This window comes from Electrona antarctica (genome assembly GCF_951216825.1).
Source record: "Electrona antarctica genome assembly, chromosome: 12".
Classification (NCBI taxonomy): Eukaryota; Metazoa; Chordata; class Actinopteri; order Myctophiformes; family Myctophidae; genus Electrona; species Electrona antarctica.
The window spans coordinates 9,438,999-9,462,151 of NC_136793.1; the positions used below are offsets into that span (position 1 = coordinate 9,438,999).

Genomic DNA, 23,153 nt, shown 5'->3' on the forward strand with positions numbered 1-23,153 from the left:
GTTGGTGTGCAGAGTAGGAGGGGAACATCGTGGTTCATAACAAATGGCCTATGGGGAGTTCGGAAGACTTGACAGATTCTCGAGGTTATTGTCGGACCCCAGGAGGAGGTGAATCCTCCTGGAGAGCAACGTAGATCGTATTTAATTTTCTCGAGATTCAGGAATAACATGGCATCTTTCAGCCAGCCTTTTGGTGTTTTAAACATTGTTATAATTTAGCTATTGAAAAATAGCAGATCTACAAGCTCTTAGCACGCTCGTAGCGCGCCACCGAGTGGCGTGCTACGAGCTTGCAGGTCTGCTATTTTTGAAAAATCGTGAAAATATTTATTTCAGAAAACTGGAGGATTTAGAAGAATTTGTTTTAATTTTGAGGTCAGGCCTAAATGGGTTAAGGAAGTCAGAAAGCCATGACGGTTGTAGCATTATTTCCTTTTGCAGGATGAAAGTATGCTTTGCAATAACATTGCGATCTGAATCGCCATTTTAGCTTTGCATCAATTACTGTGAATTGGATTGTTACCCGTTGAATCGATAGATCGATCCAGATTGACTGTTATACACCCTTTAAATAGATGGCCTGTTGATGCTATAAAGAAAAGCAGGGCCTAAACTTTAACAACATGGCTCACAGCTTGCACATTCCATATCTCTTCCTTCTCCCCATGCCTTATCTTATTGGATATTGTTCCCATTTATCTAGCATCTTGGCCGCAGCACTTTGAAACATTGCAATGCTAATCACATAATGGACCTGTCAAATATAACCTTTAAGTCCCGGGTTGCTTACTTTGCTGTTTCACATGATAATGTGAAATTTTATTGACGACTTAGATTGGCCTGAGTGTCCCAATTATTACATAATGGCCTGATTTGAGCTAATCATAAATATTTGTGCATCATTACTCATATTCATCAATCATATTCCTCCCTGTTTTTGGCACTTAAGAGAAAATATGTAAGAAAAAAGGAAAATTGTTATACTTGAATTATTTTTTTTAAAGACTAAGGGCCGATTCATACTCCTATTTTACCGCTGTTTCGGCGCTGTAGTGCCGAAATGATTTCGGCTCGTCAGAAATTTTCAGTAGCACCGAAGAGCCGACTTTAGGACGGTACCCGCCCCCTCTAACCTCAAATTACATCACATTGTAGGCTCTACAGAGCCGAACCGACTTTTATTCGGCTCTAAAATAGGAGTATGAATCGGCCCTTAAAGTCAAACAGAAATTTATTTTTCATTTATTTGTTCCAATGCCAAAACACAATGAAATGACAATTTATCATCAACAAAAATATCACGGCCCTAGTTTTGGGTTCTGAGTTTGCAGCCTGATTTAGGCAAAGAGGCTCCACGGGATTTGGTTGTGCACACTGTACAACGCTATTTTATTCAAATTAGGTGTGATAATTTGACTGCTACTCATGCTAGTGAGGGCGTGCCATGCCAGAGAAGCTTATGGCTTTCCTTGTTCCTGGTGTCTTTGTTGTTTTGCTACAATGGCAACGGCACCGTTGTTATTCACAGAACCTCTTGGCCAGGTTCATTTTCAGTCAACAAGAACACCTTTTAATGTTGTTCCAGGTGTCTAGCCATTCTCTCTTTATCTGTCTGTCTGTCTGTCTGTCTGTCTGTCTGTCTGTCTGTCTGTCTGTCTGTCTGTCTGTCTGTCTGTCTGTCTGTACACAAAGCATTTGATGTAGACAGAAATGGCCTATTTCTGTTAAACAAACGTCTACACTGGAAGAGTGTAGGCAATACAACCTACACAGTAACGTTAATGTATTTGAGATACTTTTGGTTCCATTTGTGCACTCTCTGAGTTAAGCTACACTATAGATTTTTACGATCTAATACTAAAAACTGTCCAAATTAAGAACTGGCAGTCTTTCAGCTAGCAAAGCCAGTGATTCACTAAAACAAGTGCCATGGCAACCATTGAACTCCAGGCACATTCCATCAGCCGTGCGTCAGTGTTTTATTCACACCGCACACAAATGGCTACAATTGATTTTTCCACTGGAGTTATGCTCTGCTGTGTACAGTAGGTACGTCGAGCCAGTAAAAAATGATCTCTGTGAAGTGTAGGTCTGTCTGCATTCAATGCTTGCACTGTGAATGGTTGTATGTGAAGAGGGTTGGGTTGTGCATTCAATGCTTGCACTGTGAATGGTTGTATGTGAAGAGGGTTGGGTTGTGCATTCAATGCTTGCACTGTGAATGGTTGTATGTGAAGAGGGTTGGGTTGTGCATTCAATGCTTGCACTGTGAATGGTTGTATGTGAAGAGGGTTGGGTTGTGCATTCAATGCTTGCACTGTGAATGGTTGTATGTGAAGAGGGTTGGGTTGTGCATTCAATGCTTGCACTGTGAATGGTTGTATGTGAAGAGGGTTGGGTTGTGCATTCAATGCTTGCACTGTGAATGGTTGTGTGTGAAGAGGGTTGGGTTGTGCATTCAATGCTTGCACTGTGAATGGTTGTATGTGAAGAGGGTTGGGTTGTGCATTCAATGCTTGCACTGTGAATGGTTGTATGTGAAGAGGGTTGGGTTGTGCATTCAATGCTTGCACTGTGAATGGTTGTGTGTGAAGAGGGTTGGGTTGTGCATTCAATGCTTGCACTGTGAATGGTTGTATGTGAAGAGGGTTGGGTTGTGGTGTCACTTAAGACCTATTTTAAGCTTCATGGTAAAAATGGTGTTGTGAGCCAGAAAACAACCTTGACTTGTCATGACAACACGTTCTGATCTTGTAGATCCCGTGCCCCATAGTTAGCTTTGAAAACGTTGTATTTAAAGGAGAAAACCACCCATTTTCAACATTTTACTATGTCATTAATATACCTTAGAGCTGTTGTGTGGAAATAATAAAAAAGTTCCCCCATTCTGTGTTTCCTAGAACTAGAGGTCTGAAAAAAATCATTAACATGGTGAAACACATCTTGATGATGTCATCAAGATGTGTTTCACCATGTTAATGATTTTCTTCATTTTCAGTTCTAGGAAACACAGAATGGGGGGACTTTTTTATTATTTCCACACAACAGCTCTAAGGTATATTAATGACATAGTAAAATGTTGAAAATGGGTGGTTTTCCCATTTAATTGTTTATCTTATATTAACATTGACGTGCCCAAAATAGGGACGCCGATCTTTCCCAGCCGTGATTTTTGGTCACAAATGGCTTGTGTCTTGGTTTAATTGTGTTTGTCACCGGAACATTGTCCCCCTAAACCGCATTTGATTGGTTAATTTGCTCCATCCAGCTACCTTCTCTCATCCAGCCCAGCGACCTCAGCTCTTCTTTATTTCACTTCCTCTTATCTGTCTAGCTCTGTCTCTGATGGCATGATAACTGTGAATCATGGTTTGACAGACAGTGTTGTCTTGGAGGGGTTCCAGTGGACCCATTAGTCCTCTTCTATGGAGTCCATTGCTTGATTGGGCGGGGGGGCTAGTACGTAATCATTTAACAAATGACAATCAAAGAGACCCATCTGTTGATATTGTATAGTACACCGTTTCCCAAACAGTGGCTTGGGACCCATTTTTATGGGTCCCTTATTTTTGGGGGGGGTTTTGTTTCTTTTTTTTACATTCCCAAAAAGCTAAAGTTTTCATGAATAGGATTTTTCTAAGTAGTTTCTTGAATAAATAAAATAAAAATCTTAAATTCCATAAATTAGAAAACAAATGTTTAAGAAATAGTAAAAAATAGACTATCTACAAGCTCACAACGTGGCGCAAAGCGATGCGTTGTGAGCTTGTAGATCTGCTATTTTCACGAAATTGGCTCCCGGGGGAATGTATAATTTCTATTTTGGGTCACGGGCTAAAAAGTTTGGGAACGACTGGCATATACGGTAGTACCACATACCATCACTGCATATAGTACCACATACCATCACTAGCAGCCATATAGAGCTCCGAAGTCTGACGTCACTTTCAGTAGAGGTCGTCAATCTCCAGGTTCATGTATTTGTTTATTTGCATTGAGATCCCCAAACGGCGATTTTAGGTCGCTTCATATAAGAACTGTGTTTGAAAAATAAACCGACCACCTCGGCGTTTCTGTCAGGGGAGTGGCTGTGCGTCGTTAATGATGTCCATTCATATTTGATACAGCCAGTTTCTAGAGAAAATGGAATTAATGTGACCACAAAAGCCTTGAAACTACATATGAATGCAATGTCGCTGAGCATATACGTCACGCCCAGCTGTCAACATATTGCGTTCCTGAGATTCCTCGTTGACGTAAGCTCAGCTGGTGGTGACTCGACTCGTACTAACCACGATACATTATATATCAATAAAATAAAAATAAAAATAAACGTAATTAACGTTCAGTTTCTGTTGTGCGACGGGCTGCGGGCAGAAGCAGCCTACCCGGAAATGTAGTCTCTGGGTTGTTTGGCTCGTTTCTAACGCTTATTTTGTTACTCTTTGGGTATATTTGTACATTTCCACCTCCAGTCGATGCTTCATATCCATATGAGTGAAAAGGCCCGGGTGATCGGTTTATTTTTCAAACAGTTCTTATATGAGGCGATCTAAAATCCCCCTATGGAGAGTACAATGCTTATAAAAAGATACATGAACCATGGCGCTCACTGCCCTCTACTGGTAGTAGAGGGCAGTGACGTCAGGACTTCGGTGCTCTATAGTACCACATACCATCACTAGCAGCCATATAGTACCACATACCATCACTAGCAGCCATATAGTACCACATACCATCACTAGCAGCCATATAGTACCACATACCATCACTAGCAGCCAAGCGGTGAAAACTATTCATAAACATGGTTGTCATTAGTTACAGTATTAGTTCTATAAACACACGCATGCTCCCCGAGGTTTAGCGGCGCCCACTGCTTCCCATTCTTAGACATGACGTGAACGTGGAATCGGTAGACAATGACAGTCTAATAGTCTATTTCAGGGGACCAATGTTGGAACGTCATGCCTGGGCTCAAACACCGGATAGGTCATGGCATCTGTCCTACTATGGCAGGGAAGTTGAGGCTTTGGCACCAGCAACCCTGTAATCATTATAAGTAGTGCGGTGCCCGTCGGGCACTGGCCTACTAAGACCGATGCAAGTTGGCAATGCATGCCCCGCCTATTTATTATATCATGTGTCCCTTTTATGCCCATATATTGAGTTCTTTGTGACGTCGGAACAGGCCAGCTCCATGTATGATATAGATACAGGGGTGATCTGGATTTTGTAGGCCCTGTCCGGAGCATGGGCAGAGGCTTTTGTGCTGGTTCTGGACAACTGGCGATCCGACGGACACACCCTGTGGTGGTGTGGAACGCGTGTGTCAAATTTGAAGTCGGTGGGGCGAACGGTTCTCGAGGCCTGACCTCAAAATTTTAAAAAAATCCTTCTAAATCCTCCAGTTTTCTGAAATAAATATTTTCACGATTTTTCAAAAATAGCAGACCTACAAGCTCGTAGCGCGCCACTCGGTGGCGCGCTATGAGCTTGTAGATCTGCTATTTTTCAATAGCTAAATTATAACAATGTTTAAAACACCAAAAGGGGTTCCCGCCCCCAAAATGGGTTAACTGTCCTTTTGCGCAGATCACGCAAACCTCAGCAAAAAGAAAAGGACAATATCGATGGCCTCCAACTGTAGTAATTCTATGAAGTATGAATGTATCCTTACTGTTGCCCATATCGAAGAGAGGCCTAGAGGAGGCCCTCCGCCTGGCTCCACAGAACCCCTTACTGTTGCCCATATCGAGGAGAGGCCTAGAGGAGGCCCTCCGCCTGGCTCCTCAGAACCCCTTACTGTTGCCCATATCGAGGAGAGGCCTAGAGGAGGCCCTCCGCCTGGCTCCACAGAACCCCTTACTGTTGCCCATATCGAGGAGAGGCCTAGAGGAGGCCCTCCGCCTGGCTCCACAGAACCCCTTACTGTTGCCCATATCGAGGAGAGGCCTAGAGGAGGCCCTCCGCCTGGCTCCACAGAACCCCTTACTGTTGCCCATATCGAGGAGAGGCCTAGAGGAGGCCCTCCGCCTGGCTCCACAGAACCCCTTACTGTTGCCCATATCGAGGAGAGGCCTAGAGGAGGCCCTCCGCCTGGCTCCACAGAACCCCTTACTGTTGCCCATATCGAGGAGAGGCCTAGAGGAGGCCCTCCGCCTGGCTCCACAGAACCCCTTACTGTTGCCCATATCGAGGAGAGGCCTAGAGGAGGCCCTCCGCCTGGCTCCACAGAACCCCTTACTGTTGCCCATATCGAGGAGAGGCCTAGAGGAGGCCCTCCGCCTGGCTCCACAGAACCCCTTACTGTTGCCCATATCGAGGAGAGGCCTAGAGGAGGCCCTCCGCCTGGCTCCACAGAACCCCTTACTGTTGCCCATATCGAGGAGAGGCCTAGAGGAGGCCCTCCGCCTGGCTCCACAGAACCCCTGTCACAGCCATTGAGCAAAGTAGGCCGGGTGATTTAAAGTGCAGAGATCCAGCCGGCAGCCGCTCACAATTTTGTCTTGGACACAGAACAGATAGAAACACCAGCTCCACTTCCTCTCTCGACTGTCTCTTCCCCTCTTCTGTTACCATGGAAACAAACAACGGTGTGACGGCGCCGGCAGCAGGGGTGTGTGTGCGCGAGCGAGTTTGTGTGTGTGTGTGTGTGTGTGTGTGTGTGTGTGTGTGTGTGTGTGTGTGTGTGTGTGTGTGTGTGTGTGTGTGTGTGTGTGTGTGTGTGTGTGTGTGTGTGTGTGTGTGTGTGTGTGTGTGTGTGTGTGTGTGTGTGTGTGTGTGTGTGTGGGGCTGTGTGTGTGTGTGTGGGGGGCTGTGTGTGTGGGGCTGTGTGTGTGTGTGTGGTTCCTAACAGGGCCCTGGTGAATAATCCCAGCATGGGCCCCTGTGTAAGCATATAGCCAGACACAAAGCACCCAAGAGGGGCTGAAAATCCGCTGCAGCTGCCTGCAGCGGACCGCTCTTTCTCAAACGGGGACCAAATGGACCCTCACGAGTCTGTAACTCTTGAGAGTGTACAAAATGGAAGTTAAATTATAACACTGGGGATTTTTTCAGTTTAAATCGGGGGCCCCAGAGCAAAGAAAAGGGAAACAGAAAAACGGTAGCCTAATAACATATCAAATGGGGAATGGGGATCACAACAAGACTATTGGTGGAACCTCAGTCCACACTGTAAAATCCTGTGTGTACGTTAATGGGGCCAGCCGTAAGCGCCCATTCGGTTCCCTTTGTACACTCTCAGAGGGGGTCCACCGGGGGGGGGGGGGGGGGTCCGCTGGTCGTCCCTGGACTGCAGGTTGAGAAACAGTCTGCCTGTCAGATAGACTGCTGGTGGAAGTAAGAAATCCCCCCAACACCGGCCTTCTGACTCTTCAAGACGTCTCCATGGCAACTACCATGTTCCTATTCCCATGTGACGGTGAGAGATCCCCCTACCTGTTCTGACCCTTAACCCATTTTGGGCGGGAACCCCTTTTGGTGTTTTAAACATTATGTTATGATTTAGCTATTGAAAAATAGCAGATCTTGTAGTTCTGCTATTTTTGAAAAATTGTGAAAATGTGCCTCAAATCTTTGAATATATATTATTACAGAGTGAACATTTTAACTCATCTTTGCTTCTGGGGAGGACCTGGAACAACATATTTTCAGATGGGGGGGGGTGGAGGCATATTACATATAATTGATGGGGTCCTTGACATGAAATATTGAGCGCCACTGATACAGAAACAAGGTTTTTCAGAAAACTGTCAGGATTTTGAAGACATTTTTTAAATTTCGACGTCAGTCCAAAATGGGTTAACAGGAAAACCAGGCCTGAGTAGCATCTGGGGCTTGTTAAAAACCCCCAGTATTGCCCCAGACTCGGGGCAATAGCAGCAGCGCACCCCCTCCCTGTGGAGTTCTGTGCTGGCCTGATGAAGGCCAGTTCAGGATCGAACAGCAGACAAACCCCATTGTCTGTTTTCTATTGTTTGTCTAATCACTGCTGCTGCTGCTGCTCATGGACCCCGAAGACATGATTGCTACTGTGTGGATGAACCAATGAAAGTCTGACATTTAGGCCTGACATCGAAATAAACAAAAATAAGTATTCTGAAAGAATATATATTCAAAGGTCTGTGCTGCATTTTCACGATTTTAAAAAAATAGCAGACCTACAAGCTCGTAGCGCGCCACTCGGTGGCGCGCTATGAGCTTGTAGATCTGCTATTTTTCAATAGCTAAAGTATAACATAACTATAACAAATGCATAGTTAAAACACCAAAAGGGGTTCCCGCCCAAAATGGGTTAACCAGCATCAGTCCATTCCGTTGTCTATTCGCAGCCATCTATTCTTTTGTTCTAGATGCCCGACACATCAGCACAAATCATGATCTACTGTATCCATATATGCACTAGACCTGCCTGACTTAAGTGCTATTGGCAAATACGGTTCATCAGCATAAGCCAGATGAGCTGAATAAACAGGTTCCTGTGTGTTCAATTAATCGAGTCCTAGACAGACAACCAATTATATACAGTACAATACTATGCAAAAAACATCATATATAATACAATTTACAATTTAGGCATTTAGCAGACGCTCTTAATCCAGAGCGACTTACATTAAGCAAGAACAAAAAGCATGGGAATACATCACATATGTAAAATGCATTTATCGCGAAACATGCGTAAGCTAAGAACGTAACTAGAACATATCTATATAATGACACTATACATATAAACTATAACTAGAACATATCTATATAATGACACTATACATATAAACTATACATATATGCTATACTATGCTGTACATATATACTATGAAGTGCTATGACTACATACAATGCACTTATTGTGCTGTCTACATGACATAAGTCTGTTTCAAATGCTATATAAGTCTAAGAAGTGCTGTCTAAGGGGGTAGGGTAAGTGCTATGGGCCATGATGGAGTCAGACTACGGCGGAAGATCGGGAGTGATGCTGCAGTTCTGATTGCAACGAATACGAGTGGTAATAAGAAAGAAGGATATGTACAGTAAACGGTTACAGGCAGGGCTCGACGCTTAGCATTTTTCCAAGTAGCACGTGTGCGACTAAGTTGAAAAATCTAGTAGCACACAAATTATTTTAGGAGCACGATGAAAAGTTATCAAATAATGTGTTTTTGAGGGGCGCTAGCCCCTCCTATATACAGCTGTAGTCCCCACACGTCTCAATATCTTGACAATGAAAGGAGAAATTAGGTCAAAATTCCGCTAAATATGACGTAAATTAAACATCAAAACATTAAACGCCATTGACATTGAAAGGACAATGTATGTCATATGTAAACGAGCAAATCAGCTAACCAATCACAGGCAACAGGCATTCTGATTGGCCAATATGAGATGATTCTTGATGATGTATGATGATAAGAGCGCCCCTCACTTCACACAGGTGTGATTTTTCTTTAATACAGTGATATGAGGTAGGGGGCGGGCAATATGAAAAATCTTTCAGAAATGATCACAATATTGATATTCATCTGGATTTGTTTGTTTTTATATAATCTATATAATCAATTTGTTTTTATGCTGATAGTCTATTAGTTTTTTATGCAAATAGATAGAGGGATAGATGGATAGATAGATGGATAATCAATTAATTTTATGTTGCTCATGTATGGATGGATAGACAGACAGACAGGCAGACTTTCTATCCGTTTTTATCCTGCTGTTCTATTGTGTGAGATTCGGTGCAGGGCGCAGGCTACTCGATGGTACTATTAGTATTGTAACATTCTCCTTGGCTTTGACTGCTTCAGTTCAGACCATCGTACATATACACCTCGGCGTGGTGGAAGGAGGTAGTGGGGGGGATCTTTGCCTTTTTTCCGTCGCTCGTTATGCAGGCTACTGACTAATATGTACCCAGCCAAGTCGGTCATTCGTATTATCATTTGCGCTGCGCACACGATTTTGTAAGCGAGGTGCTGAGCGATGGTTGTTTTGGTAGAATCCGTGCACACGTGCAATCTTTGCGTGCACGGCCGCACGCTGTTTCACCCACGTTTGGTTAAAAGTTATAGAGTGATGTTTGAACATTAAACTTTCCAAATAACTTTAGTATTCAACGTGTCGGGGTCCTAGCAACTCCTTCTGTGCTATCATGCTATCCTGCTGCGTTCGCTGCTGACAGGGAAGAGAAGTACTGAACAGCAACACATGGAGGGGCGGGGAGGTGGGAGCAAAAGGGACAGATCTTCAAATGAACGCCGCATTGAGTCTCGACACGTTGTTAGCTTGTAGATCTGCTCTTTTTGGCGAACGACACCGCCGTACTATATAAATATAAATGTAGGTATAGAACCGCGACTATAGACTGTGCACTTGCTGTAGAGCCTTGTCTTTATCACGATTGAACGGTCAAATTCTGTAGTCGCACGGGTGCTACAAAGTGAATTTGACAACTCGCACGGTGATATTTTAACTCGCAAATGCGAGTACCTAGTCGCACTGTCGACAGTTAATTTGCAGCCAGTGCTCTTTCAGAGCGGTTTTGGAGGAGGGTAAAGGTCACACTGTTGTTGGTGTAGGGCATTGATTCTACATTTCGGCGGCATAGCAGTAGAACAAATTTGACCCCATTTTGTGCCGAAACTGGGTTGGTGAGATCAGTGGGGCTCCTTCTTCTGGTGTCATGCCCGTGTGTGTCTCTTATGCTAATTGAAGTAGTGTCTGACAGGTACACGGGTATCCCTGTTTTCTCGCGTATCTTTGAAGGCCAGGCCCAAGCATTGCAAGTTGCTTTACTCTTGTCTTCTACCCTAAGCCATCCCACCCCTAGCATAGTGGGCAGGGGTTAGGTGAGTTCTGGCTGCGCAGGGTCGATTCCCCTAGCATAGTGAGCAGGGGTTAGGTGAGTTCTGGCTGTGCAGGATCGATTCGCTTGACTAAACTACAGTTTAGTGAGTCCGCATGTACGCTACAGATTCAAGGGAGCGAAACCGGAACACTCTGTTTGGCAGTTTTGGCACGTCGACTCGGCACATGACCCCCGGGCCATGCCGGGCGAAGCAGCTTTATGCTTGTCATGCATAAACCTAAACGATGTTATGACGAGTATACCATGAGTCTTATGCTAAACATGCCAGACGACCACCGGTACGGTCCTTTGTGTACAATTTTCATAGCCACCAGTTTAGCAACCACGCACACTTTACTCTTACGCTCGCTGCTTCTATATTCATTGGACTTTGTAATGTATGTTGTCTACCGTTGTTATCCCTTTTTCCACTTGTAGTGTTTGTCGGCGTCTCGTTGTCCTGGTGCCGCGTGGGACAGTGCTGCTGTGAGCGCTCTGAATAGCTCTAATTAGCTTTGTTAGTTCTGTCTGTCCCCCCCCCCCCCCCGTCACCGATTGGATTACTGTGCTCTAGCAGGGTCATAAAGCATTGAATGGAGCAGTGCTCTGTAGTCTGGAAGTATTTTGGTTAATGATTAAAACGGAACCGTAAACTCTGGTATAAAATAATGTCAATCCCCGGTCTTATCTGCTAGGGAGGTGGGGGGGGCAATTTGGGTAGAATCCAGTAAACGATTTGTGACACTAATCATTTGATAACTCGAGGTGAGTGATTGACTTAAATGTGTGTGTTTGTTGAGACGAGTAAAGGGGTTGAATGCTGTATCTGTCATCAACACAAGGTCACGCGGATGAAGCTATGGCCCACACATAAAGACCATGGGCCTACCATGGTACACATACCTATTTTATTTTATGTTTACCTTTTTGAGTGGTGTAAACCACTCCTACAACTGGCTTTTGTGTGCAGAAAAAAATGAGCATGGTTGCTATGTTCAAAATAATTTCTGACGTAATTAAATCACACCCGGGTGAACTGGATGACCGTAGCAACCATGGTCATTTTCTCTGCACAAAAAAAGCCAGTTGTGAAATCACATCCAGGTGTGATTTCATTACGTCAGATCAGAGCTGATCAGGCTACATAATACCTTACCTTATTTCATTACGTCAGACATTACGTCAGACCACAGCTGATCATGCTATATAAAACCTTACACCACTCAGTTCACACGGGTGTGATTTTTTTCAGACCTCTAGTTCTAGGAAACACAGAATGGGGGGGACTTTTTTTATTATTTCCACACAACAGCTCTAAGTTATATTAATGACATAGTAAAATGTTGAAAATGAGTGGAATGCCCCTTTAATGATTAACGGAACCGTAAACTCTGGTATAAAACAATGTCAATCCCCGGTCTTATCTGCTAGGGAGGGGGGGGGGGGGGGGGGGCAATTTGGGTAGAATCCAGTAAACGATTTGTGACACTAATCATTTGATAACTCGAGGTGAGTGATTGACTTAAATGTGTGTGTTTGTTGAGACGAGTAAAGGGGTTGAATGCTGTATCTGTCATCAACACAAGGTCACACGGATGAAGCTATGGCTAGGCTTGGGCGATATTGATTTTTTGATATCGATATTGATAACGTGAATAATACCGTGATTATCGGTTTTATTAATAAAACATTAATATATCACACTGACGGGCTGATTTATCCTCTCCTCTCCTCTCCTCCTCTCCAGTCAAAATGTCCCCTCCCCTCCCCTCCCCTCTCCTGTCAAAATTTCCCCTCCCCTCCCCTCTCCTCTCCTCTCCTCTCCTCTCATATTTACATGACGGTAAAATTACGATATTAGTATTATGACGGTATTCGGTATTATTGAGTGGTGTTTTATATACTCCGCGATATTACCGGTTTTCGGTATTATTTATATACTCTGCGATATTACCGGTATTGATTTAAAATATCGCGGTAAACGGTAATATCGGTATATTGCCCAAGCCTAGCTATGGCCCACACATAAAGACCATGGGCCTACCATGGTGCACATACCTTTTTTATTTTATTTTTATTTAAAACAGTTTGACGGCCGAGAATTGTTTGATCCAGTGTTGCGCCGCTGCATAATACGACATCCCCGCTATTTGTTTTATGTGTCTAAATCGCATCGCATCAATAATAATAAAAAAAAGTCCGCCTCTGCCGCGGAGCAGGGAGAGAGAGCTTCATGTTATGACGAAGAAACCGGAAATCGATACTTATGCTGGGCTGCTAGGGCTTCTGGGAAATTGAGTCCAATGCAAGCGGACGGTGGTTTTGTCTCACTACAACAGCCTCCCAGCCCCCTCCTTTCTGCTTGGCAAGATGGCGGGTGGTGCGATCGTTCAAAAACAAACTGAGGAACGGATCTGGACCGGATTTTCACGGATCAAACTCCCAAATACTTCAGCGTATGATCTAAAGGTAATAAAACAATCCAGGCAGCGTAGGATATTTAATTAAAAGGCGGGTTCCGTGTGATGTGGCGTCAAACTGTTAACTAGTAAAACACATTGAGACTGTGTCTCTTTTACAAGTGGGAACTGGCCAAGAGGCAGAAATAAAATTACACTTCAATACCACATCGATAATGTCACATTTTGGAACAACATATTTTCAGATGGGGTTGGTGGCATGATTTAGATGACATTTTGTAGAATCTGGTTTCAGTCCAAAGTGGGTTAACCACGGTACACAAACTACACATGCCTACTGTGTTACCATAATAATGTCTGTGTCAGACTCAGACGTCAGGTGTTGGGCTACGTTGAGAGGGGGTTCCCTACTGTGCTTCTTGATGGGATTAGAACAGAATGAAGCCTGAGCTATGTGTGTCCACTGAGTTCACACTGACCTGCACAAGGAGTCGAGCATTAGAAAGAGGTTATTTGGAGAGCACATTTTGTTTCACTGACTTGGGTATATATATATTGTTTTTCAATAATTTGATAGATTTTTACATTTTATGACTAAGACAAAAAAACAGCTCAGCTCAGACTAGGGATGGGAATTAGCGATTAAGTCATTAATTGATATGTTTTGATAACATTATCGATCGATTAACTGGTTAGTTGATAAGCGCAGTTTTTCTTTTAAATCTGAGAATCTTAATTTCCCTCAATGTCTAACATAAAAATCTACACTAGGCAATGGCATCTTTGGGGGGGCGGAAGTGGAAGAGTCCATTCTGAAGCCTTCTTGGAATCTTTTGTAGTATTGAACTGGACTGTGCTCTCCATCTCTTTCTATGGCCTCACTCAGACCTTTACAACAGATTGCTGTATGCTTGCTGTATACAAAGGGTGTGACACAGCTTGCCCCAATGCATTTCCAATGGGAGTCACATGGTCTGACACAACACTTGTGTGCTGTATAACAGCTTGTAGTCCAAAATGTAGTCCTCAAACCATGTGACTTCCATTGGAAATGCATTGGGGCGGCCATGACACTCACAGCATTCATACAACAAGCATGCAGCAATGCTGCAAAGGTCTGAGTGAGGCCTAAGTCTGTCTGTTTTGTTCCCTTCCTCTTCTCCCCCCCCCCCCCCTCACGCAGAGCGCTCACATGCCCATGATCGACGCCCTGATGATGGCCTACACGGTGGAGATGATCAGCATCGAGAAGGTGGTGGCCTGCGTCAAGCGCTTCTCCACCTTCAGCGCCTCCAAGGAGCTGCCCTTTGACCTGGAGGACGCCATGGTCTTCTGGATCAACAAGGTCCGAATAGTAGCCGGTGGTGGGAGGGGAAAAAAAGTACTCAATTGTGTTACTTGAGTAAAAGTATCAATACTGAGGGGACAGTCGGGACTCGGTAGTGCTGTCGCCTCACAGCTAGAAGGTTCGATTCCCACTGGGGGCGCTGGGGGTGTGTTCTCTCCTCCACGTCATCAGTGCCCATACCCTCATGCATAGTGCTCATATTCCTCATGCATAGAAGGAAGCATGAGGTCAGTCCGCTGCCTCCCCAGGTTGGCAGAGGAAGTGTAGCGCCCAGGATTACATTAGATAATTGACACTGGGTGAAATATATTAAAAAGTATCAATACCCCAATGTAGAACTACGGCGGGGGGGGGGGGGGGGTCAGGGGAAGAATGACCAGATGGAAACCGCAAGGTTGCCAGTTCGAACCCGGGCTCCCCCAGGGTTGGTGTCGAAGTGTCCTTGAGCAAGACTCTGAAGCCCAAGTAAAAGTCTGGAATTCAAAATGTGCTTGAGTAATAAATACAAAGGTATTGGCATCAAAATGTTCTTAAAGTACCAAAAGTAGAATGTATTCACCATGCAGAAAGTCCCATTTCAAGTTTTCAAATATTTAGAAAAGAGCCGATGCGACGCTTTGTGAGCTTGTAGATCGGCTATTTTCAAATGGTCAAAATGTATACAGGGCTGAAGTGGTTCATAATCCCAAACTACAAAGTAACTAGTAGTAACTAAACTTTTCAAATAAATGTAGTGGAGTAAAAGTACAATATTTCTCTGAGTTTTAGAGGAGTAGAAGTAAAACTATTGGAATTTGGAATTACTCAAGTAAAGTACAAATACCTCAAAATTGTACTTAAGTACAATACTTAAGTAAATGTACTTAGTTACTTCACACCAATGAAAGACGCATGCCATGCGACCCACGTGGCCTTCCGACATGAGGCCTTATTCATACTCCGGAAATGGATGATCTACAAGCTCGCGACGCGTCGCAGTGCGACACCTTGTGAGCTTGTATGTCGACTATTTCCGGTGTGTGACACCCGTGTGCAACCAAGCATAGCTCAGGATTTAGCTGCTGCTGGTTGTACTCACTCAGCACCGTGCCACGTGAATAATGTCATGCACATTGATGTGGCCCACTTGTATTCCCTGCTTGGGCGTGGGCCAAGAGAGACAGTGTTTCCACACCTAAGCGCAAAACGGTCGACAGCCGCGCACGTCTTAAGCTGTGCGCAGCTTATTTTCCGAGTTTTTAGACAGCTGGTGGATGGAAAAGAAGCTCCACCTCCGCGGAAGACTTGCGCGGAGGAGAGCGTTTCCGGGAATCTGGCCGTCGCGCAAGTCTTCCGCGGAGGTGGAGCTTAATTTCCATCCACCAGCTGTCTAAAAACTCAGAATTTAAGCTGCGCACAGCCGAGAACGTGCGCGGCTCTCTTTCCATAGTGTGGCAGCACCTAGAGAGAGAGTGGACTGCCAATTTGAACACACACGCACACGCACACGCACACACACCCACAGGTCAGTAACACGCTCATATTGCATTTTCCCATCAGTGGACTGCAGGCTAACTACCACAGCAGCTATAATCCTTCACTGAGATGTCTCACATATTGGCAGTTCTCGTATGTGTGAGTCTCTCTCTTGTACACTGTCCGGATCCCAGAGTAATCTAGTAAGAGAGTGGCGACACGCTTTGAGCTCGCCGCAAAACGGGGCGCTATGGGCTATAGTTCCAAACATTGGAACTATCCCATTGAAATAGAATGGGCACTTCCGCATTCCATTGTTGCAATGGGAGTCACCGCTAGTGTCGTCCCTCTCATACTAGATCACGCTGCCGGACCCAAGTCATGTGACTCACAACATTGTTAAAGCATTCGTGGATTGAAGTTCTAAAGTCATTGGGATTCCATTCCGCAGCAGCCAGTATGTCTTCCATGGAAGAATCTCTTGTACTGAAAATGGCCGATCCACAAGTTCACAGCTCGTGAGCTTGTAGATCGTCCATTTTCAGTTATTTGTTTTAAGATTAAAAAGTATTTGAAGTAGTCAAACTAGACATGGGAAACGAGGCTCAATCTAGAAAAATAGAATGATAGCATCTACACATCACAGTCCTACATATTCATTCATTGTTTAGGAAACGTTCATGCTGTTCCACAAATCACGGATTCGGACTGACAAAAACATTGTTGTTTTTATTTCCCCCATTTGCGCCAGGGAAACGAATAAGTCTTCCAGTGGCGTGCGACATTTAGAGGGGCAGGTGCTCAAGTTAAAAAAGGGCACCTTGTGCAGCGCGTGGAACCGGCCGGTTGCCTTAATCCATTTTGGGCGGGAACCCCTTATGGTGTTAGCATTATGTTATGCTTTAGCTATTGAAAAATAGCAGACCTACAAGCTCGTAGCGCGCCACCGAGTGGCGCGCTACGAGCTTGTAGGTCTGCTATTTTTGAAAAATCAAAAAAAAGAAGAAGAAAAAAGTTTTTTTCTTTTTTTTTCTCAAAAGGGCACATTGCCAAAAGGGCAGTGCTCTAGCACCCCCTAGTGTCTATCTGTGCACGCCACTGAAGTCTTCAATGTTTGTGTCCTCCGTGCTTCCACAGGTGAACATGAAGATGCGGGACATCACAGAGCGGGAGCACAAGGTCAAGCAGCATCCGCTGGAATCCCCCGGCCACCAGAAGGTAACGCTCGCTGCTCGCCCATCCTCCGCTTGCACCTATTTGGAACAAGAAAGGGGCCAGAGCTTAGAGTATATATGAATAGAGACGGCACCCGAGTTCTCCTCCCATCCACTTGCATTAAGTTGCTCAAAAGCGCATGAGGCGATTTCACTGTGCATTCTGGGTAGGAACAGAGTGCATTCTGGGATGGATTGGGCCCAAACACGTGAACGCGCTGCCGCTGACTATCATTGCAGGCATTCAGCGTTCACGTGTCATCGTGAACTTGTACAATGATAGTCAACGGACCAGCGCGTTCATGTGTTTGGGCCCACGCTGCCATATCAAATTCGGCCACTATGTCCATTGCGCCTCAGGGTTTCATCTCTATTCATATATACTCTAAGGGCCAGAGGAGCCCAAAATGTGAACCCGGTGTCAGCCAGTAGTTCCTTATTGCTGCTTCAGGACAAATAAAAAAATATGAAAATATATATTGTATTCATCCCGGATAGTGTTTCACCACTTCATTCTTTAGAAGGAACATCTGGCTGCAAGACAACAGTTGGGTCACACTTTTATAACCAATGTCCCTCACCAATGTTGTTATGACCTCTCTCTTGCTCTCTCTCTTGCTCTCTGTCTCTCTCTGTCACTTTTTCCTTAACCTGGAAGCAGACCCATTCCTCTTGTCTGTAGCCTCTATTGACCTCTGCTCCTTTTTTCCTTTATCTGACCCCCAAACCCTTACCCTCGCCCCCCTCCCCTCTTTTATCCCTGCTATCTGGATAGTCTCCCTCCAAATGGTATTGGAAGCTAGTACCTGTAAGTTGGATGCTATAGTCCCCATACCCCATCCTTGCCCCCCCCCCCCCACGCCCTCTCGCACGCTTGGTTCTGTGTCGATGTGCGCACACTCATCCAATGCTCAAGCCTGAGTTATACTATAAGTTGCGTGCGGTGTGTGTGTGTGTGTGTGTGTGTGTGTGTGTGTGTCGCACCGGAAGTGGCTGATTTAACCCATTTTGGGCGGGAACCCCTTTTTGGTGTAGCTATTCAAAAATAGCAGATCTACAAGCTGGTAGCGCGCCACTGAGTGGCGCGCTACGAGCTTGTAGGTCTGTTTTTTTTTTTTTTAATCGAAGAACGACTGACATAGAAACATAGCTTTTTCAGAAAACTGTCAGGATGTAGAAGACATTTTTAGAATCTGATCACAGGTCAAAATGGGTTAAGTTGTGTGTGTGTGTGTGTGTGTGTGTGTGTGTGTGTGTGTGTGTGTGTGTGTGTGTGTGTGTGTGTGTGTGTGTGTGTGTGTGTGTGTGTGTGTGTGTGTGTGTGTGTGTGTGTGTGTGTGTGTGTGTGTGTGTGTGTGTGTGTGTGTGTGTGTGTGTGTGTCGCACCGGAAGTGGCTGATTTAACAAGCTTCTGGGCTTGTAGATCTGCTGTTTTCGATGCCCGGGTCACGACATCCAGTATAAATCAGGCGTCATTCTGTGCTGCTTGCAGTCGGGTGTCAGTCATTCTGTGCTGCTTGCAGTCGGGTGTCAGTCATTCTGTGCTGCTTGCAGTCGGGTGTCAGTCATTCTGTGCTGCTTGCAGTCGGGTGTCGGCGGATTCGTCTCACAATGCACCACAACGGACTGAAAGACGTTCCCCCTTTGTGTGCAATATTCTTTACTTGTCATTTTCATTCCGTCCCTCACACAGGTGTGTGTGTGTGTGTGTCTCAGTAAGACTTAGGGGAAATCCATGCTTCTTTCACACGCCTTTGCAATCCCATCCTTGGCACAGTCCCACCTCACTGATCTTCTGCTGTCCCCCCCCCCCCCCCCCCTCACACCCCCAGCCCGCCCGTCCTCTCTTTTTTTTCTCCCTCCTCCGTCTCTCTCAAGTCTGATTTATACTTTGTTGTACAATGCTGTCGCATGCTGGAAATAGCCCATCCGCAAGCAACCGGAAGCAGCCGCAAGCAGCCGCAAGCAGCCGCGTGCTCAACGCTTGTGAGCTTGTGGATCGGCTATTTGTGGCGCATGGCACCGCCTTACAAGGGGTTATAAATGAAGCATCACTCCCTTCCTTTGAGTCCACAAAGTTTTGTGTCTGACAGCATCTGTATCTCTGCTTTGTGTGTGTGTGTGTGTGACTGTGTGTGTGTGTGACTGTGTGACTGTGTGACTGTGTGTTTGTGTACACCACGGTATGAATGTCAGCCTGATGTGCACACGCTGACCCACTGCATGCTGGAGCCAGGGGAGCTCTCGGACGTGGTACGCGGTGCAGTCTCTTTCTCTAAAGCCAGGCCTCTGTAGACCTCACCTGTACTTATACCCATTATGCCGGCTGGAGACCTCCCGACCTCACCTGTAGACCCGTTTCCTTGGTCTGCTTTGGACTGGCTCCAGTTATCCTTCGCCCCATTTTGTCACTGGGCCCAATTTCCTTGACTTGCGATACCCTCTAGATCTAGACTAGTTTGAGGCTCATAATGTCTTAGGTGTGTGTTGTGATTGTTTTTTTGTTTGTTTTTTTATTTGATGGCAACTGTGAATGCACGAGTACGTAATTGCTGCATTATTAACCAATTGATTCGTTAACTGTTCATTTTAAAGCCACGGAAGTAGAAGATCTACGTCGTTTCGCGCTGTGTTTTCGAGCTTGTGGATCGGCTACTTTTGATGCTTTTGTGTGACGCCGTAGGATCACCACCGTAGTAGAGCATGAATTCACACAACAACAAAATACTAAACGTTAAAATATGGAGATGGGAGGTTTCGATATACTTTGTTGTTTGATGATGAATAGCAAATATAGGCGATTGAAGGATTGTAGCTTATAGGGTTGTAGGGTTTGCCGTTGATCAAATATATATAGGAGCAGAAATTTGATCGGGCACCACAGTTGTCACCAATTATGCCTTGATTAGATGTTTCGCTCAATTAGAGACTTGAGGACAATCTCACAGCTTTTGTTGTTTAAAACGGGTTATAAACATTTAGAGTTTGAAAAAAAGAAATTTACAGAACCAATATAAAATCTTTTATCAGTCCTTCATATTGGGAGGGTCCTTCATATTGGGATGATTTCCAAATCAGTGGGCTTAGGTTTGTTTGCGGCCGTTCTCATTGCTAATTATGCTAATTGACATAATGAGAAATGCAAAGAAGAAGAAAGGGGAAAAAAGCACAGTATAGTTAATTTAACCCATTTAGGCCTGACATCGAAATTTCTGAAAGAATATATATTCAAAGATTTGTGCCGCATTTTCACGATAAAATAAAATAGCAGAACTACAAGCTCGCTATGAGCTTGTAGATCTGCTATTTTTCAATAGCTAAAGTATAACATAATGCTTAGTTAAAACACCAAAAGGGGTTCCCGTCCAGAATGGGTTAAGGGACCCACTGAGTCTTCAATTCGACCTCTTCCTCACCTCCCTGAAAACACTGAAAACAAAGTGGCCGAAGAAGGCTAACTCACGTCTGTGTATTTCTGAATCCGTGTTAGCTGTTTACAGTAGCAGCTAGATAAGAAATGCTCCCGTCTAGAGAAACAGTGGGTTTATTTTTCTTACAAAGCCCCAAGGGTCTCATTTCCAAACTGTAATAATTGTCTTTCTTGGCACTGAAGCAGCTAGCATTGGTGGAGCAAAGTACGCCTGCTAGAGGCTTTTCTCCAGGTTATCACACCATGACTAATGGGCTCTATGCACACACACCATTTTGGAAAGAACTTGGGGCCCTTCCCTACTTCCTTCAGGTGTTACCCGCTGATACTAATCAAGGGGCCAGTGAGGCTATTCAACATTGAAGCTCTGGGCCCTAGTGGTAGGAGGAGGGACTACAGGCGGACCCGTGGATTCATGACCGGGAAACCCCGTGCAGCTGGGCTTTAACATTGAGCGCTCGGTTGCACTTCCGCATTTGACCACCAAAATTATTTTGTGGTCAAATGCGGAAGTAGACATTCTGAGACGGTACTTCCGGCAGTCTTCCGGGTGCTTCAAAACGCCACTGAGCAACTTCCACTGACATGAATAGCTGGGGGGGCGGAGCTTTGCGCCAGTTCAGTCTCTATCCTTTTATATACTCTATGATACTAATGAAGGCTCTGTTCCATCCTGGTCAAACAGAGTCAGGGTGCTGCTATTGTGCATGTTGGCTCACTGGAAACATTCTGCTACACCACGTGGGTCTCAAAGTGTCCTTGAGTGGGTTCCAAATGGCCCCGTAAGTTATGGAGGTCCTTGAAATTAAAAGGTTTGAGAACCACTGCACACTAAATGGAACCGAGCCTTAATTAGTATCATTGGTAACACCTGTGAACTTGTGAAGGAAGTAGAGAAGCGGCCTGTAAGCAAGGTTTATTAACCCTTTTTGGGTGGGAAACCCTTTTGGTGTTAGCATTATGTTATGCTTTAGCTATTGAAAAATAGCAGATCTACAAGCTCATAGCGCGCCACCGAGTGGCGCGCTACGAGCTTGTAGGTCTGCTATTTTTGAAAAATCGAAGAACGACTGACATAGAAACATAGCTTTTTCAGAAAACTGTCAGGATGTAGAAAACATTTTTAGAATCTGATCTCAGGTCAAAATGGGTTAAATCAGGTTAGGAAACGAAGACTGTACGGTGGACTCCATGTTGCTCCCTGGAAGGAAAGAAACATACGCAATTGAGACCAGGAAGTTGTACATGCACAAATCATAGATACTGTATGGCACAAATGGCCCAGCAGATGGCGTGATGCCACTGAAAGGAGGGATGCTTGTACATATGTCACGTCCGACCAACATTACTGTCTGTGTGATGATGATCCATGCTGGGATTTACTTATCCACTTGCTGTTAAAACTTTAATATAAAAGGTAAAATGCAATGGCGTGACATGATATTCCTTCCAGGGAGCAACATGAAAGGAATGGAGTCCACTGTACGGTCTTCGCTTCCTAACCTGATTTAATAAACCTTGCCTGTAAGTAGGACGGTTATGCATATAGAGTGCCTAAGTCCTCATCCCCTGGTTCCAAGGGGTTCGTGGAAGATTTTCTCTATGGAAAATAACATGGGGACATCTTAAAATCGTCTCGTATAAGAATTGTGGTCCAAAAATAAACTGTCAGCGATATTGTCAGGGTGTGTCTCTGTATCGTTTACAACAGTCAGTCAGTCATATTTTATAGTCTGTTTCTAGCGAAAATGTAACTAATTCGGCAGCAGTAACATTATAGTTTTCTCTCAGTCAGTTGATTCTTCATATCCATATCGGCCGAGATGAATTGTTTATTTTTCAAACACAGTTCTTATATGAGGCGGTCTAAAATCTCCCTATGGGAATTATAGTACAAATAAAAAAAACTTGGCACTAACTATAGCCCATTAGTTTACCTGTTGCTAAGAGACGCTGGTGAGGGCTAGTTTGTCCTTCCTTTCACTTTATATGAAGGCCGCTCCACATAGGAGGACTGTTCAGCCTTTCCTTTTTAACTGCAGTGTTGGGACAAATGAGGGCAAGCTTTAACACCAGTAAAGGGGGGGGGGGGGGGGGGGGGGGATCATGTGGATCCCAGGATCCGTGCGGGACCACCTTGGGACCAATGTGGATCTTGGACTTCATGTGGAGAGCTTGTGATGTCAATCGCCTCTGATGTGGACTCCCAAAGTTTCAGCCTGATCAGAGCCCCATTTGAATTCTATAATTATTTATAAAATTGTGTGTGTGTGTGTGTGTGTGTGTGTGTGTGTGTGTGTGTGTGTGTGTGTGTGTGTGTGTGTGTGTGTGTGTGTGTGTGTGTGTGTGTGTGTGTGTGTGTGTGTGTGTGTGTGTGTGTGTGTGTGTGTGTGTGTGTGTGTGTGTGTGTGTGTGTGTGTGTGTGTGTGCGTGTGCGTGCGTCCATCCG

General features: G+C 44.8%; 1 protein-coding gene across 4 annotated transcripts in view; it reads left to right on the top strand.

Moving 5' to 3' along the window:
- Positions 1–23,153, top strand: part of camsap1b (calmodulin regulated spectrin-associated protein 1b) — a 63,504-nt gene that overhangs the window by 10,823 nt on the left and 29,528 nt on the right. For 3 of the 4 annotated variants that reach the window (XM_079515486.1, XM_079515488.1, XM_079515489.1), the window contains exons 4-6: positions 14,441–14,602; positions 17,198–17,278; positions 18,050–18,082. In XM_079515486.1, coding sequence (XP_079371612.1) covers positions 14,441–14,602; positions 17,198–17,278; positions 18,050–18,082 — 276 coding nt within the window. The remainder of the gene's footprint in view (positions 1–14,440; positions 14,603–17,197; positions 17,279–18,049; positions 18,083–23,153) is intronic. The other variant, XM_079515487.1, reaches the window with a different exon arrangement.